The 11764-nt window shown below is 49.9% G+C and overlaps 2 protein-coding genes across 7 annotated transcripts in view; both read left to right on the top strand.

Moving 5' to 3' along the window:
* The first annotated feature begins 1 nt into the window (after window position 1).
* Window positions 2–5811, top strand: Orai3 (ORAI calcium release-activated calcium modulator 3). Its single transcript, XM_031388438.1, has 2 exons — window positions 2–618; window positions 4361–5811. The coding sequence occupies exons 1-2, from the start codon at window positions 190–192 to the stop codon at window positions 5003–5005; spliced, it is 1074 nt and encodes a 357-aa protein (XP_031244298.1). The 5' UTR covers window positions 2–189; the 3' UTR covers window positions 5006–5811.
* A 1470-nt stretch (window positions 5812–7281) lies between these two features.
* Setd1a (SET domain containing 1A, histone lysine methyltransferase) overlaps window positions 7282–11764 on the top strand; it is a 24960-nt gene continuing 20477 nt past the window's right edge. The window contains exons 1-4 of one of the 6 annotated variants that reach the window (XM_031388431.1): window positions 7282–7482; window positions 8713–8877; window positions 9110–9205; window positions 11108–11378. In XM_031388431.1, coding sequence (XP_031244291.1) covers window positions 8728–8877; window positions 9110–9205; window positions 11108–11378 — 517 coding nt within the window. In that variant the 5' untranslated portion in view covers window positions 7282–7482; window positions 8713–8727. The other 5 variants (XM_031388428.1, XM_031388430.1, XM_031388427.1 and 2 more) reach the window with 5 other exon arrangements.

The following is an 11764-nucleotide window of genomic DNA, read 5'->3' on the forward strand; positions in this document are numbered from 1 at the left end:
GCTCAAAGAGGAGTATGGAAGTCTGGACACCTGTGAATGTCCAGGTGTACACTGGGTGGTCTGAGGCCCGCAAACTCCCAGTGGAAGCTGTGTCTGGGCATTTACGTTGGTGGCCTGGGTTAGGGGGTCCCTGGAGATCCCTGGCTATGGGCAGATTGCGGGGGTTCGGTCTCACGGCTCCACCCAATCATGTGGTCACCGGGCTCCGCCCCTGCCCCAGTTCCTGTTTCGGCCCCTGGGCCTTCTAGACGCATCCGTAACTATTCCCACTGGGTCCGCCTTGCCACCCAGGATGGGGTCCCGCCCGGGCTCGGGCCGTCCCTCCTTGGGGATACAAGGCGCCTCAGCCCCTTCTTGACCGTCGGCGCTTGTGGTGTAACCGCTGTCAGGATGAAGGGCAGCGAGGGGGACACGGGCGAACAGGCCCCGCTGAACCCAGAGGTGGACAGCCCCGCGGGCTCAGCCACGTACCGGGAGTTCGTGCACCGCGGCTACCTGGACCTTATGGGGGCCAGTCAGCACTCTCTGCGGGCGCTCAGCTGGCGCCGCCTCTACCTCAGCCGGGCTAAGCTCAAAGCCTCCAGCCGCACATCTGCTCTGCTGTCGGGCTTCGCCATGGTGAGGGGTGGGAGGGGGTACACGGGGTGGGTGAAGCACGTGGTGGGAGAAGTCAAGAAAATGGATCCCCAGTACAGGACTAAGTAAAAGGGTTTCTTTAGGGTAAAAGAAGGAGCGAAATCCCAAGGGACTGGGAAAGTCCTTTGGGTCAGGGACAGGGTTGTAGTAGGGCACGGCTCTAGGAATATAAACAGACAGAATGAATATGGGTCCCAGAAGTGTCATGGAAGAAGGGAGTGAAGAGGTCCGCAGATGCAAACTGGTTGGGGGTGGTGGGGGGAAAGTCTGTTGTCGAAGTGGCTTAGTTACCAAGTCCTCGAGAGTTGAAAGGCAGTCAGAGCTGAATGATATCCTATATCAACCAGATCGGGGAAGGGGGATAGGGTATGGAAGAGACTGACTGAAGGGCCCATTCTCAGAAAGATACCCCCATCTCGCAGAAGGCACAGGGAATGCTAGAATTGCCGGGAAAACGAAGAAACAAGTGAGGAACCTGCTGGGAAGGAAGCTGTTCTGGGAGCTAGCCGATAAGCGAGTCTGATAAACTGCAGGTGTGGGAGGATAATGTCAGCTAACGGTCCCAGCAGTGGCCCCCGGAAGTGGGACTCAAGATTCCAGAGAGCGCCTGCAGATGTGTCCTGGTTCCTCCCTACTTACAGCCAGTTGTGCGGCCCCGAGCCAACATCCACCCTCTGCCATCTGAAGGAAGTTGTGAGCTCATAGAAGGTGCTGTCTTTGTGGTCTGCCAAGCTTTTGTCCAGGAGGACCTGGGGTTCTTACGGAGAGCCCCTAGAACTAGGTGTGTTAAAACAAGCTCCACTTAGCAAAGGAGGTTCTTCTAGAACAGCGTGCTAACTAGACTGGATGGAAGCTGCTATTTTGACAAGGATGCTCAGCAGGGTATGGGTGTGGACTGAACCTCTGCTTGGTTCAGTTTTCTTCACATTTGGAGGGAGGAGAGCAACCTTCATAATATACCCTTGTGTAAATAGATCTTGGAGGGAGCTAAGGTGAGGTTATATAGAAGTAACTTAGGTCAATACCTCCCTTTGTTCTGTAACCTCAATATCTGAATGAATCTGTAATCCTAAAGGTTGCTCTTGGTCTGTGGTGCTTGTAAGGGGCCTAATTTCCCCCCAAACAGCCCCACAGTTCCTGAGGACATTTGACTGTAAGGAATCAGCACCACAAAAGGGCACTGCAGCTTCTAATCCCAGCACTTGGGAGGCAGAGGCAGGCGGATTTCTGAGTTCGAGGCCAGCCTGGTCTCCAGAGTGAGTTCCAGGACAGCCAGGGCTATACAGAGAAACCCTGTCTCGAAAAAACCAAAAAAAAAAAAAAAAAAAAGGACACTGCAGCTTCTGTTTGAGCCCCATGTCTCTGCCTGCTCCTAAAGGGACAGTACAGTCTGCAGAAGTTGCAGATGGTTGGGGGTTAGTGTAAGAGGGCTTTCTCTGAGGATCAGTAGGCTGAATGTGTAGGTTCTGGGAACGAGGGCTGCCCCCGGTCCTGACAGAGAACGCCCCCAGGTTGGACCTTGGGAGACACTAGAATTAAGCCTGGCCCAGATCCTGGTTTGTGAACACACATGCCTACTATCTGTGGTGGCCCAGTTCCCCAAAATACTCTATTTTCTGAAGGCCCTCCTGTACCTTTCCTTCTAGCCCCAGAGTAAACTCGGGGATCCTTAAGAAACAGAAATGGGGAGAAATCCTCTTAAAAGCTAGGTAGCCTGAAGTTAAATTAACATTCAAATCATATTCACAGGCTGTAAATCTAACCTAGTTGGTAGAGTATTTGCCTACTATTCAGGAAATCCTACATTTAATTTACATTAAAAAAAACAAAAACAAACAAAAAAACCCATGTATGGTAGAGCACACCTATAATCCTAGCACTTGAGGCAGAAATAAAAAATCCAAAGTTGTTGTTGGATATACAGAGAGTGAAGGCTACCCTGGGCTTCATGAAATCCTGTCTCAACACACACTAAATGTTGAGTACCTGGTACAGTGGCAGGCATTCCTAGGAGCAAAGGGCCGAGGTGCTGAGACATGTTGGACTGTACTGCAAGCTCGAGGCAGGATTTTGACTTCAGCAGCCTGGCTTTAAAGCCCAAACTTGTCCATCATCACAAATGTGTGCAAAGTGCAGGCTAGCTGGGTGGAGTCATAGAGACTCCCTGACCTGTCGAAAATGAACAGCCGTGATTCATCCTGAATAGTTGGCACATTTGAATGCAGATGTGGTGTGACTAGATATGACAAGTTTTTAGGTTGATTTGGAAACATGAAGCTTCTTGAGTTTTAGGAGTTGGCACTTAGTACCTTTTGGGTTTTTTCTCTTTGTGCCTTGGACATTAGCATCAACTCTAATAGTCTGTGCCTGACTCTAGTCATAGAATATTTCATGTCTAGTATTAACTTTCTCAGTGAAGCTATTGTCCCCATTTTTTCATTTAGAAAACTGAGGGAGGCACTTGCTCAGAGATTACACGGTCGCTCAAGGTCATATGACCGTAACCCTGCTCAGGACACTGAAGTAGGAGGGTAGTGAATTTGAGACAAGTCTGGACTAATAGACTGTTGTGAGGGAACAACAAATTGTAGAACTGAGAGCCGACCCAAACAGCCCAGAGGATTTTTGCTTGCTTTGGAGCTATCATGATTTTTTTTTCTCTGACATTTTTTTTGTTTTGTTTTGTTTTTTGGAGACAGGGTTTTTCTGTGTAGCCCTGGCTGTCCTGGAACTCACTCTGTTGACCAGGCTGGCCTCCGACTCAGAAATCTGGCCTCCCAAGCGCTGGCAATAAAGGTGTGCGCCACCACCACTGCCTGACTTGAGATGAAGTTTTAACCATTGGGAGAAACATAGGTTATTTTCCTGTTTCAGCTCCCCACATTCTAGAAGGCATGTAGCACTACACCAGCCTGAGCCTGCTTTTTATTTTGTATTTATTATGGGTTGGGGATTAAACCTAGAGTGATGTGAGTGCTAAGGCTGCTACTATCAAAATACATTCCCAGCCCGAGTCTATTTTTTAGCCAGTATATTATAGCCAGGTAAAAGCTCAGAAAAATGCCAGGCGGTGGTGGCACACGCCTTTGATCCCAGCACTTGGGAGGCAGAGGCAGGCAAATTTCTGAATTTGAGGCCAGCCTGGTCTACAGAGTGAGTTCCAGGACAGCCAGGGCTACACAGAGAAACCGTCTTAAAAAAACAACAAAAAAACCATAAAACAAAAGCTCAGAAAAATGTAAGCCAGCCCCTTTGAGACTGAGGTAAAATCACTCAGGAAAGCTACGGCAGAAGGATTGCAAGTTTCAGCTCAACCTGCACTACCCAGCAAGTTCCAGGCTAGCTTTAACTTATAAGAGCAAAATACTGGGGCTGAAGAGATGGCTCAGCAGTTAAGAACACTGACTGCTCTTACGAAGGTCCTAAGTTCAAATCCCAGCAACCACATGGTGGCTCACAACCACCTATGATGAGATCTGATGCCCTCTTCTGGTGTGTCTGAGGACAGCTATAGTGTACTTACATATAATAAATAAATCTTAAAAAAAAAAAAAAAGCAAGATACTACCAAAAAAGGGGGTTGGGGTGGGGGGAGCTGAGTATCTTCTTCTAGGCACTGCTCTAAGTTTTAGGGATGTTGCAGTCATGATTCTAAACAGGCAAAGCAAAACACCTGACAAAGACATGTTGTAGGGACTCAGTGTCTTCCTTCTTGTGCCCACAGGTGGCCATGGTGGAGGTGCAGCTGGAAAACGATCATGAATACCCACCAGGCCTGCTGGTGGCATTTAGTGCCTGCACCACTGTGTTAGTAGCTGTGCACCTGTTTGCACTTATGGTCTCCACATGTCTGCTGCCCCACATTGAAGCCGTGAGCAACATCCACAATCTCAACTCTGTCCACCAGTCACCACACCAGCGACTCCACCGATATGTGGAGCTGGCCTGGGGCTTCTCTACTGCCTTGGGCACCTTTCTCTTCCTGGCTGAAGTTGTTCTGGTGGGCTGGGTCAAGTTTGTGCCCATTGGGGCACCCATGGACAAGCCAGCTCCTGTGGTACCTATGTCCCAGGTGCCACCTGTGACTGTCTCCCTTAGTTTAGCTTCTAACCTCACACCGTCCTCTGCTTCTATAACCACATCACAACAGCCTTCCAAAGCCTGTCCACCCCGGCAAGTGTGTGGTAGTGCTCATGGACCAGGTTGGCAGGCAGCCATGGCCTCCACAGCAATCATGGTACCTGTGGGACTAGTGTTTATGGCCTTTGCCCTACATTTCTACCGATCCCTGGTAGCCCACAAGACAGACCGCCACAAACAGGAGCTGGAGGAACTCAGTCGCCTGCAGGGGGAGCTGCAGGCTGTGTAAACCTGGCTTTAGACCATTGCAAGCATTGCCTCAGAAACCCCAGGGATCTACAGACCTCGTTCCTGGCCCTAGGGTTGGGCCACCTCCTGTAAGCTCTCAGGTAGAGCCAAATTCCTGCTCAGAATCCCACACTCCTGGGGATAATCCCTGTCATCGCGTTCCAGTGGGTTTTGTAAATTCTACTCTGCTTGAGGGACAAGAGACTGTCCCAGTCTTAACGATCCTGGCGTAGCTGAGAGGAAAGGAGGCCCTAATGAGAACCTTGGTGGCACTGAGCAGTTGCTTGCCCCTCTAGGAAGGTGACATACCTGCACAACTGTCCTCGAGGCAGTCAGCCCTTGCTTATCTGTAATCTGCTTTACAGCTGGCATCCTGGGAGATTTCACATGGGCTCCTCAGGTGAGCCACTTCACACGTGGTAACTGGCGGTGGTCTGTCCCACTCCACTAGGCACTTAGAGGCTTTGACCAGAGCCAGGGGAGGAGAAATCTTTGAAGAGTGAGAGGTCATGCAGCTAGCTTGACAAGGGTTGGGTGAGTTTGTAAGGGAGAAAATTTAGCCCTTAGTATGCAGAGCTCTCGTCTTCAAACACTGATGTGTTGTTTGTTTTTCAAGCCAGAGTCTCACTATGTATGTTGCTCTGGCTGTCCTGGAACTCTCTCTGTAGACCAGGCTGGCCTTGAACTCAGAGAGATCCACCTGCCTCTGCCTCCCATGTGCTGGGATTAAAGGCATGCGCCACCACCGACCGACACTGAATTTTTGATGCACCTTGTTTTGTAAATAAAGTGTGTCTCACATATGTTCCCTATGGCTGTGACTGAGATGAAGGGGAACCTTGAGTAAGCTTTGTTCTAAGGGCTGCATGGAGGTAATATCCCTGGTAAAGTTCTGAATGTGCTAACAGTTATTCCCAGACTAAGGCCTCCGAACTCTTGTTCCTAACTTGGGATTTTATCTAAGTTTCTTTCTTGAACGATCCCTTCATCTTATGGGACTATTCATAAGTTCTCTCATTTAGTCATCACAGACATCTCAATAAACAAGTTCTATATTTCCCATTTTTGAGAGGCAGCTGAGGCCAAGAGGCTGATCTGACCCAAAGTCACAGAGTTAGTCTGTGACCCCAATTACCTTTACCATCTTCAAGGGATTTCTGGAAGAGAGAAAGGGAATGGGTACCCTTTAATTGGGACAAATCAAAAGAACCTCATCTCTGTGCCTTCCTATGTGTTTTTCCCTCAGCCTCATCATTTGAGAGTATAAATCCTACTGTCTGGTCTTATGGTGACAGATCTGGTACACATTACTCTCCTTTGTATTACTTGAAGTGGCCAGTTAAAATGTGTGAAACCAGGCTCCAATAATTTTTCCCTCCCACTGTTATGAGCGTGGCAGTAAGTCTTTTGTGACCGATAGCCATCCATTCTGGAGGGATAACCTGAAACTAAGGAAGTCAAGGGCTTGCCCAGCATCCTACAATGAGAAGGTCTTGTAGAGAGCCACTTAAGGCATCTTCAGCTCAGAAGACTTGGCAAGAGAGCAGTTCTTCCAGAGATCAGAGAGCCTGTATTCACCAGATGAAAAGGGTGTTGAACCTTGGGAAGATCTCAGCTCCCGGTTCCCAAGTGAAGCCTGAGCCGGGTCTGTCCTTAAGCTTGGCAGCGGGATCCTATGAGCATAGGGAGCTCTTGCCTAAGGTCTGCCCAAGGATATCTGGGTTACATTCAGACCTTTACTCTTTATAGGACCCACTTAAGGGTCTTTATGCCTCTTTTAAGCTCAACAGAAACCTGAGACAGCTTTAAATTTTAACCACAAGTGACAACTCCCTATAGCCAAAACGAACACTTTAAAACTAGCCCAAGGGAAGTGTAACTAGGGTTAGCACGCAGAAAGCCCTGAGTTAGATTTCCCAGCATGCTACAGACAGGTTATGGTGTGCACACCTGTAATTCCAGTACTCAAGAGATAGAGGCAAAGGGATCAGGAGTTCGAGGCCATCCTCCGTTATATATCAAGTTCGATGTCATGCTGTCTGAAAAACTCAGGAGCCCGACTAGAAAAGCGGGAAGGAACCGATCATTTCATTATGTGCGTCGGGAGGCAAAGGGCCTGAGTCACCCCTTCGGGTTGTATTTTTCCACCTCCCTTCCTTCCCAGGTTTTGGTGGATTCTACGGGAAGCTGCCCGTTACGCCGTGCTCCGCACGCCTGGCCACGCCCCTCTCGTTAGCCCCGCCCACAACAGGATCCGCAGATTCGCTACCCGACTCCTTAGGATTATTTGGGCAGCTTTTCTCGCCTGAAAATTTTCATGAAACGCTGAGAAGACTTCTTCCTTGTAACCATCTCACACTAAGCAGGAAGTGTGCTCCTCCTTGAGTTGTTCTACTAAAAAAAAATATCCAGGAATATCGGTCGACTCTGCCAACAGGGCTGGGCGAACCAGGCGTCATTTCCTTGACTCTACCGCAGGTGAGAAGAGGTGACGGCCAAAGCCCAGACCGGTGGCGAATCTGCACTGCAGCCTCATAGGCATTTGGGCTGCGCAAGGAAGGGGCAGGGAAGAGGAGCGAAGGAGCGCGCATCCTGTCCACTCATTTGCCCCGCCCGCCTCGCGAATCTGCGTCGTCGGACGCACCACTCAAATCTCCCGAGCTCCGGCTGGCGTCCTCCCCCTCGCTCCGCCCCCCTTCCCTCAGGGGCTTGTCGCAGCTTTCGTCGCCGCCGATTCGTCAGGAACCCCAAGGCCGGAGCAGCTGGATCAGGGTGGTGCAGTCCACTCTGCGGGGAATGCGGCCCATCTTCAGGCTCCCTGGGCTACAACTCCCGAGCCTTACAGGCCGCCGGCCGAGGCAAGGCCGCTACCCTCGGCCCCGTGGATCTCCCCGCAGTACTCGTAGCGAAAGTGCGGATGCGGACGCCGTGCCCGCTGGGCCTCGTGCAGGTGGCGGTGGTGTTTGGTGCGCGCGCCGGGGAGGTGGTGGTGGGGGGGCGCCGCCGCCGCCACCGCTGCGGGGCCGGGTCTCGCGCTGCCGCCGCCGCCGCCGCCGCCTCGCGCCGCTGAGGTGCTGCGCGCGGTGGGGGGAGGGTGAGCCGCTCGCCACGAGCGGGTGAGTAGGGCCCTGGCGCGCGTGCGCGCCGGCGGGGTGGGGGGGGCACCGAACGCGCCCGGGCGGGAGGAGAGGGCAGCGGCGCGCGTTACCTCCCCCCACCCCCCCGCCCGGATTCAGGGACCGAAGCTGGGTCTCAGGCTTGGTCTCGCGGTGTTTCCAACGCCCCGGAGAGGTGCCACCTCTGGTTCGGAGGATCGGGGCGCGGGGACGCGAGCGGCTGTGTGGGAGCGGGAGCGGGGCTCGGCCCGGGCCGCTGGCCGGTGAGGAGGCGGGAGGGGGCGGGGCCTGCCAGGGGACGGGGGAGGGGTCTTGCGTGGAGGCCAAGTGGGGCGCGCTAGGGAGAGCGGGAAGGTAAGGGGGCGCGAGATGGGCCTGGGCCCTGAGGGTAGAATTGGGGGTGGAGAGGAATGGAGTGCTGTAGTGAACCCGGGTCCTCCAGGCAAGATCCGAGGGAGCCATAGGTCATGCTTGAGGTGCGGAAACTGGGCTGATGTGAGAACCTGGAATCTGGGCTAGCCATTGAAGGGGACAGCAAGGGAGTCAGGCCTAAGTCGTGGACCCCCATTCCGTATCCCTCTTTTCCTGACAGTGTAAATGAGCAGAGATGGACCAGGAAGGTGGGGGAGATGGGCAGAAAGCCCCGAGCTTCCAGTGGCGGAACTACAAGCTCATAGTGGATCCTGCTCTGGACCCTGCTTTGCGAAGGCCTTCTCAGAAGGTGTACCGCTATGATGGAGTCCACTTCAGTGTCAGTGTGAGTGCCCTAGATCTTTTCTTGACTTATTTGGACCTCCAGTCTCTCCTCCCCACTCTCCCCTGTTCAGTATTCAACACCCAGGCTTCCTATACCTGTAGCTTGGTCTCTTTTTGAGAATGAGCAAGCTATTCCAGCACTTCCGTATGTTGGCTTCTCCATGGGCTTTATAAGAGTCAATAGGCTGGTAAAATTTCAGCCTGGTTTCATCTCTTTCTGCTTTCTTTGTTAGGACTCAAAGTATACCCCCGTGGAAGACCTCCAGGACCCCCGCTGTCATGTCAGGTCCAAAAACAGAGACTTTTCCCTCCCTGTTCCTAAGTTTAAGGTAAGTGCCTGCTGGTCTCCCAGCATGTTGGTCCTTGGAGAGTGTCAAGGATCCTAGCACCCTGGTCTTCACATAGCCTACCGAAGTGTCTGTTCTGAAGGAACAGTGACAGCCAGGTCTCATTGCTTTTCAAGTTTGTGAGACTGACATGGTTTGGACAGAAGGTATACTTGTATAGCTGAGGTGGGTGCTAATATTCTATCTGATGACAAGAGCATTGGTGTCTGGAAGGATGAGGTATGATAGGTGGGTATTCTGAAGCCACGTGACAGTAGGATACCCAGGATATTCAGCAATTAAGGATACCGCTAAGACCACTGCCCACTTGGAGTCATCTGTTCTCGCTGTCATTGCATGTGCGCCTCTATCTTGTTTGTAAGAGCAGCTTCGTTTCCTACTTTAGTAGGATAGTCTTCAAGCTTTGGGCTGTCTAGAAAAATGGTGGTTCTTTGTCTCCTCCTAATGTTGTTTTTTGTTTTTGTTTTCTTTTACTGATTATTGCTAAAGTGATTTGTGCAGTGCCTTCACCCCTCTGGATCCGCCCCCCCCCCTTTCTTGAGCAGCTTCACTGAAAGCTTTCTTTGCCTGAATGTTTACTTGTACCTCCTTCCTGCCAACATCTACTGAGACACAAACTCATCATCCATCTTCCCCGAGTCCTTCTCTCCTCACTTTCTCTTGTCTGATAAATGGCAATACTAGATATTCAGGTGCACAAGCTGGAGACCTACAGTCATCCAGTAGTTCTTTGCTTTTGTCTTAATCTTTGGGTTTCCATTCTTCATGCAGAGTCCGGTGTTTGCTTGGTTTCTGTGGCTCTCTCCTCAGTTTTAGGCTCCATCTTGGTCTCTATGGCTCTCTCCTCAGTTTTAGGCTCCATCTTGCTGTTATTTGTCACAGGTTTTAATGTTTTTATTTTATTTTGTTTTCCAAGTCTGCTTTTCGTTTTTATTACATTACTTATCATATGTATACATTCACAGACAAGCTTGCATGCCATGGTGCACATGTAGAAGTTAGAGCACAACTTGTGGGAATTGATGTTCACCATGGGTCCTAGGGGCAGTTGTCAGGTCTGGTGACAAGTGTCCGTACCCACTGAGCCATCTGGCTGGCATCCGAAGTCTGTTTTGAGGCATTGACATGTATGGTTATTGATCTGGACAGGCCTTATTACTTTGACACCATAACCTTGTATAATACACCACCAGACAGTTTCCATTGTTTAGAAAATGTCAGGGTGGATAGACCTCATGTCTTGGAAGTCTGTTGTTTTGGTAAACTTTTAAGCATCTACAAAGTCCAGAAAGAATCATAGCATCTTTGTGAATCTTTTTCCTGATTTTTCTCTGTATGAAGGATCCTATGTTTTGGCTCCCATATTCTCTGTCTACACCTCTGCTACCACTGTGTTATATTTGGATTATTTATATGTGGCTTATCTTTTTTTTTTTTTGACACAAGTACTCCGTAGGTAGCCACTGGCCTTGAACTGAGAATCCTCGTGCTTCAGCCTCCTATGTGCTAGTATTGTAAGAGTGCACAGCACACTCAGCACTGTCTTGTCTCATTTCTGAATGGGAACCTTTCTTGTTTTTGTGTTTCTAGTATCTAGCCTATGCTAGTCTGTTGCCCTGAACTAATAGATGATTTTCTTCTACCTCTTTCTCCTGTGTATGTTAATTCTTATGTTTTATGTGTCTTTTCTTCCCAGTTGTTGCTATTTGTCATAAGAGGAATTGAAAAACAGGTCAATGCTAGTAGGTCTCATGATCCCCCTTGACTTCCTAACACATCAGTCTCCCAGATTTGTCTTAATCTCATGGATGTCTCTGAAGTTTCCCGAATAGTAAGGAAACTTCTCATTATGGAAACCCGAGACTAATTCTTGTCTTTCCACAGCTGGATGAGTTCTATATTGGACAGATTCCACTGAAGGAAGTAACTTTTGCGAGGCTCAATGACAATGTGCGGGAAACCTTCTTGAAGGATATGTGCCGGAAATATGGTGAGGTGGAAGAAGTAGAGATCCTTCTTCATCCCCGCACTCGAAAGCACCTAGGCCTAGCCCGTGTGCTCTTCACCAGCACTCGGGGTGCCAAGGAAACTGTCAAAAACCTCCACCTAACCTCTGTCATGGGCAATATCATTCATGCCCAGCTTGATATCAAAGGTGAGGACTCCCCTGCATGTTGCTAAACTTGGTTTCTAGCAGGGATTATATATGCAAATACTTAATTGGGCTCAGCCAAGTAATTAGGGTCATGATTACCAAAATTCCTGAAGTCAAGTGTGTTTCTGAACTTAATATTTTTTAAATTTTAGAGATAAATTTTAGAGATTCATTTATATATTTATTTCTGTGCGTGTGCCTGTTTTGCCTGAATGTGTATCTGTGTACAACATGTATATCTAATGCTCATGGAAGTCAAAAGAAGGCATCAAATTCCCCTGGAACTGGAATTTTTAAATTTTTTATTTTTTGGTTTTCCAAGACAGGGTTTCTCTGTATAGCTCTGGCTATCCTGGAACTCACTCTGTAGACCAGGCTGGCCTCAA

The sequence above is a fragment of the Mastomys coucha genome, unplaced genomic scaffold (genome assembly GCF_008632895.1).
Source record: "Mastomys coucha isolate ucsf_1 unplaced genomic scaffold, UCSF_Mcou_1 pScaffold21, whole genome shotgun sequence".
Taxonomy (NCBI): Eukaryota; Metazoa; Chordata; class Mammalia; order Rodentia; family Muridae; genus Mastomys; species Mastomys coucha.

Bases quoted from the DNA above. Each gene is read 5' to 3' on its own strand.
- Orai3 (XM_031388438.1), top strand. From the start codon at position 190: ATGTGGTCACCGGGCTCCGCCCCTGCCCCAGTTCCTGTTTCGGCCCCT. The intron at 619-4,360 runs GTGAGGGGTGGG...TTGTGCCCACAG, and splicing joins TGCTGTCGGGCTTCGCCATG to GTGGCCATGGTGGAGGTGCA.